Raw genomic sequence first — 5,845 nt, 5'->3', positions numbered from 1 at the left:
GCTATAGATTCCTCATACACATGTAGCATTTCTCTGGGACCCACTCTCCTCCTCTATCCTCCTCCTCATCTTCCTATCCTCCTCTATCCTCCTCCTCCTCTATCCTCCTCCTCCTCTATCCTCCTCCTCCTCTTCCCATCCTCCTCTTCTCTTAACTTCACTCTACACATTTTTTCAATAAAGTTTTGTCAAAATGATTTGATTATAAAATGATTCCCTCTGCCCTTTCTTCCTTTCTGAGAGAGAGGATAGGCAAACCACATCAATCGGGCGCATCCGAGCATTCAATTATTATTATAATTTCCAAAAGGGGAAAATGATAACAACGTTTGACTTGACTCAGAAGTTATAACTCAGAAGTTATGCAATGGTGATGTAACAAGGAGAAACCTACAAGCCTCTTCACATAATTTTATTCGATCACTAACAGTTATTGAATAGAATAATAGTATAGTATGTAGTAGTATGCATTGTTGTCCATTTACTGGTTACAGGGTCTACCCAATGTAGCCTACGGAAAGACAACAGATTATATATTCCTACATATATATTCATACACTGTGTCATGTTACAGTCAAATCCACATTCATCGCAAAACAATAAAACAATGTCACGGCAAAAACATTTAGCATTAAATCGATCAAGCACACCTTCCATTAAAAGGTTTGTACTTTTAAAAATACATAAATCAATATACTTGAGATGAGGAACTGAAAACATTCAAATTGACATACACTATTTGTTTGTTTACCAGAGGATGGTCTTGTACAAAAAAAAAAAGAAAAAAAGAACGAAATAAAACGAAAAGAAAGACGGGAATGGAATATTCCCGGGAATGTTTCTTATAACAGGGAGAGGGAATTCTTCACCACCCAGTCCTGAAACACAGACGGCCAAAACACTTAGCTAGCAGATTCCCTAAAGAATACAGAACAAAGACCCTGTAGTCAAAACCAAAACGCTCCATTTTCCTGAACTCTAGTTTGATCATCTTCCCTTTGATCATCATCATGAACAAACAACAACAACAACCTGGTCTCTTTGGGACCACGCTCACATCAGGGGAGGCTCGTGGAGACAAGAATCGTGGGACGGCTCATTGTAATGCATGGAACGGAATAAGGATTGGTAACAAACACGTGTGAGACACGTACAATGAGCCTGTCCTCTGTTTTCTACCTCCACCAGCCTCCCCTGGTTCACATCAGAAGTAATACCACAACAGAACACACCAACCAATCATGTGTCTTAAATTAAGCCTGTCTCTGTCACGGTCAGGCAGGCAGGTACCAGACCTGTGGGGTTAGTTTTCTTTCAAATACTTATGGTACAATTGATTTAGCTTGCTGGGCACATGTTTGCACGTTTGAGATGATTCCATTGGATACATTATGCTTAGCAAGCTCAATCAAGCACACCTAAAGTATTTTTTGGGGAATATTCTACTATTTCCACCCAGGTATATCAGTTTTTGCACTACTTGTACATCAGTAACTCTTTAAGAGAAGACTTGATGAGGTCACAACACTCAATAAGGTGCATTTAAGGAAGCACAGTGTACTAATAAAGCTGATTCAAAGCTAGGCCACGTGACTAGTGGCGTCTCTGGGGAGGAACTGTGGTTTGTGGTTTGTGACCTCACTGTCATGGCGTCTCTTGAAAATAATTGTGGTTAGCGACCTCAATGTCATGGCATCTCTGGGAAGGACCTGTGCGATGTGACCTCACTGTCATGGCGTCTCCTCCTGGCCATTGTCTGTTGTTGTATTGTTGATTGGTAGCACCCATGTGGTTGGTTAACTGAGGTGATGTCATGGTTTATCAAGAACGCCTGAAGAGATATGTATATTGTATATGTATTCGTACCATAGCTATTTGGAAACATATTAGTCTAAAAAAAAAAAAAAAAAAGGAAAATAATAATTCTAAGACACTCTAATCGAGTGACAATGCAGTACTTACGACTACACGATTCAGTAGTGTCCAAATCTATTAGTTCATTTGAAACAAAGCCTTGGTCTCCAGGGAATGCCAACTTATTACCAACGCCAACTCTGGTCTGGAGCCACCAGCATAGGAACTAGTCTAAGCTCAGGGGAACTGGTTTATCCCTTCACGATTTCTCTATGAATATTCATCATCACACGGATGGTTTCCTTGGTCATTTGACGAAGAAACTCTCTCCCTCTCTCTCTCTATTTCTCCATCTCTCTCTCTCTCTCTCTTACGCCCACGTTGAACTTTTAAGTTTGTCCGGGCAGATAACCAGAGAGACATGTATTCATTGAGCCAGTGTGGGTGGGGGAAACAAAGTTGTTAAAAGGAGGGGGATGCTGTGCCCTACCCTAGATCTATAATGAGGTTGGACTGGCCGACCAGCTGTATGCATGTTCACACTTTGAAACGGTGACAGCAGGCCAACTTAAAATGCCAACTGACTCTCTGTAGTGAATTGGATCCAACTGATTTTCTATATTTAATCTATAGTAAGTATAGAAAACCAGTTGGATCCAGTTGACCTTTCTGTTACCATTTTAAAGTGTGAAGATGCATACAGTCAGTCAGTCAAGGCTAGCGGAGGTAGAAATCATTCCGTTCCATTCATTACAATGAGCCCGTCCTCTGATTTCGACCTCCGCCAGCCTCCCCTGACTCTCACTCATACAATATCATGGGCGTTATCATAACGAGCTAGGCCGAGACGTACAATACAACAACAACAACAACAGCAACAGCAACAACGATGATCAGGGTGATCTCCTGTTCCACCAGGGGGAGCTGCAGGTTCAGACAGTTAGCCAGAGAGCTAGGGTGTTGGTTTCCGATGGGGAGATGGATGGGGTGGTCAGTTTCAACGTCAGAATGTCTTATTCCTTCATATTAGTCTGTCAGTCCTGGACCCTGGAGGGAGAACCAATGGGACGGCCCGGTGAGTCGCTGAAGAGTTAAAAAGGAGGAAGAGGAAGCCATTGGCCAGCTACCCACTCCCCCATCTCTTCAGTGGCCTCAAGAGTTTCAGTTTCAGTGGGTAGAGTTTCTGGGGAAACTTCTCTACTCCGGGTCCGGCCCACTCCGTTCTCCTCTCCTCAATGCTATGGTGTTGGGTCATCTCAGAAGTTCTGGAGCTCCGGCAGGTTCTTGTAGAGGTCCAGGGAGTCCGGGTTGGAGAACGCCCCACGCTGGGTCACCTCACGCCCGGCGATCACCTGCTTCACGGCCACCTCAACCTTCTTACCACTGATGGTGTACTGAGGGACGAGAGACAGGTACAACATGAACAGGCGTATCTGGATTTATTTTTTTAATGTTTTAAAAAAATAATAATAATTATTTATTTATTTAATGTTTAAGGTACCTGGTAAATGAAAAAATCTAATCGTTCCAATATTCAAAAATGAAATAGACAAAAGAATATCGTTCTTACAGGAATATCTTGTGTCTCTAGCAGCAGTGCAGGTACATGCCGTGCAGAGAGGGCTATCCTGATGGCAGCACGGATCTTCTGGACCAGCTCCGGGCCGAACGACTGGTTGGGCGCCATCTTGAGGAACAGAATCACCCTCTCCTCTCCATCTCCGTTGTACTGGGGAACGCAAAGGCTGTCGGACACTTCCTCAAACGCCTCCACTGGAGACAGGGAGGAAGGGTGGAGAAGAAGAACAGAACAAGAAAATGTAGTTTAGAAGACGAGGGAAGACCGACAGCATTGTCCCAGAGAGGAGTTTGTGTCTTGAGTCAAAGGCAGCATGAGTTCAATAACTCTCAGACCAGAGTAGTCGCTCACCGATGTTGTAGATTTCCGAGCTCCCGAATCGTACACCGTTAGGGTTCAACGTTCCATCACTGCAAACGAGCCACAAGAAGAGAAGGAGGGAAACGTTAGAGGAGAAGAAAAAAGAAAAAAAGTTTTGTAGTGTTGTATCCCAGAATACTGTTTTGTCTCTTGAGTTACTGTGGAGAGATAATCTAATAATAATAATGATAATAATAATAATAATAATAATAATAATAGATTTTATTTGTAAAGACCTTTTCATTTGAACAATCTGAAAGTGCATAGAACTGAGTGCATTTCCAAAAAATAAACTAGTAACAACAAAGAAGACCACAGGAAGGCCTGTCTGAATAGGTGAGTTTGTAGTCCTGATTTGAAGGAGGAGCAGAGCAGGAGAGAGCAGGAGAGGGCCTCTCACCTTCTACCCAACATGACGATCCCTCCGGTCTTTGGGTTGATCTTACAGTAGTCTCCATGAGCCCACACTCCTGCAGGGGGAACATATATGTGTTAGTTTGTTTGTTAGAATACATGTTTGTTAATTTGTTTGTGTGTTTGTCGACTGCATGTTTGTTAGTTAGAATGCATGTTTGTTAGTTAGAATACATGTTTGTTAATTAGTTTGTTAGAATGCATGTTTGTTAGTTAGAATATAGGGGCTAGGAGCTAGGAGCTAGTATCTAGGAGCTAGAGGCAGGGAGCTAGGAGCTAGAAGCCTTACCTGGGAAGGAGGAGAAGTAGGCCTTGTGGTATTTACTGCCGTTCTCATCGTTCCAGAAGTGGGTGGGCTGACAGGGGAGGGGCTTCAGACACACCAGCTCTCCACTCTCCCCCCACACTGGCTTACCTGAGGGAGACACACACACACACACACACACACACACACACACACACACACACACACACACACACACACACACACACACACACACACACACACACACACACACACACACACACACACACACACACACGATTAATTTATCCTTTATTCATATAGGTGATCACATTCTCACCACCCTCTCCCTGCCCCCTAACCCTTGACCCATACACCCTACCACCTTACACCTCCCCCCTACACCCTGTCCCCTCCCACCTACACCCTAAAACCTCCCCCCTACCCATGGTGGGCCACTCACCATCGCAGCCCCAGGCCTCTATGGCCATGCCCAGGTTCCGGGCCTGGATCTCTCCCCTGTAGACAGGTACTGTCATGTTTTGACCCATGAAGCAGGACACAATGTCTGTCCCTCCTGAAGACATGGGAAACACAACACACAAAGTTAGATTTCTACTTCAGACTACTAACTTATTAATGATAGATAATGCTCATAAAGCAATTATAACGTTGTTAAGAGTCAAGGTTATGGTTGATGGTAGTTGGTACCAGAGTGTTCTATAAGGACGAGTGGTGCCAATGAAGGGGTCCATTTTCTCATAGTTTATTAAACCAATGGAGCATGTTGCCAGGCAACCGGTTGTTGGTCCAATAAAAAAATAAAAAAATCTAGATTGAGTATAACCAGGAAGCTATATGGAACTATTCAAAGCTCATTGGCGCCACTCTTGTCAAATACAACTCTGGTTGTCACTGTTCTGATCTCGTGTAATTCACGTGGGTACGGTGGTACAGGATGTCGTTATCCTACGCAACAACACATCTACCCAACCATCCTCTCATCGTTGGGTCCCACCCCTCCCTATCCTCCTCTTCATCTGCATTTTCTGACACACGTTCTATTCATCTATCCTCCCACCTATCCATCCATCCATCCATTCCTCCCTCCCTCCATCGATCCCTCCATCACATCCCAAATCCTGGAAGGCTCTTTAGCAGGGCTTAATTGGGTCCCTGGGGAAAAAGCCAACTCTGTCTCTCAGAGAACGAACACACACGCACACGCACGCGCACACACACACACGCGCACACACACACACGCGCACACACACACACAGATGTGCAGACACGCACGCACACACACTTCATTATCACAGCAGCAACACACACACACAACACACACTTCAATCTCACAACGACACACACAGACACACACAGACACACACAGACAC

General features: G+C 44.2%; 1 protein-coding gene across 1 annotated transcript in view; it reads right to left on the bottom strand.

Moving 5' to 3' along the window:
- Window positions 1-402: 402 nt before the first annotated feature.
- Window positions 403-5,845, bottom strand: part of aacs (acetoacetyl-CoA synthetase) — a 23,627-nt gene continuing 18,184 nt past the window's right edge. The window contains exons 13-18 of the mRNA XM_083673664.1: window positions 4,915-5,028; window positions 4,497-4,622; window positions 4,194-4,263; window positions 3,785-3,843; window positions 3,425-3,627; window positions 403-3,248 (exon numbers count right to left, since the gene is read on the bottom strand). Coding sequence (XP_083529790.1) covers window positions 3,111-3,248; window positions 3,425-3,627; window positions 3,785-3,843; window positions 4,194-4,263; window positions 4,497-4,622; window positions 4,915-5,028 — 710 coding nt within the window. The 3' untranslated portion in view covers window positions 403-3,110. The remainder of the gene's footprint in view (window positions 3,249-3,424; window positions 3,628-3,784; window positions 3,844-4,193; window positions 4,264-4,496; window positions 4,623-4,914; window positions 5,029-5,845) is intronic.

The sequence above is a fragment of the Argentina silus genome (assembly GCF_951799395.1).
Source record: "Argentina silus genome assembly, chromosome: 7".
In the NCBI taxonomy this organism is placed as follows: Eukaryota; Metazoa; Chordata; class Actinopteri; order Argentiniformes; family Argentinidae; genus Argentina; species Argentina silus.
The sequence above is the reverse complement of the archived record's forward strand: the minus strand, read 5'-3'. Positions and strand labels throughout refer to the sequence as shown.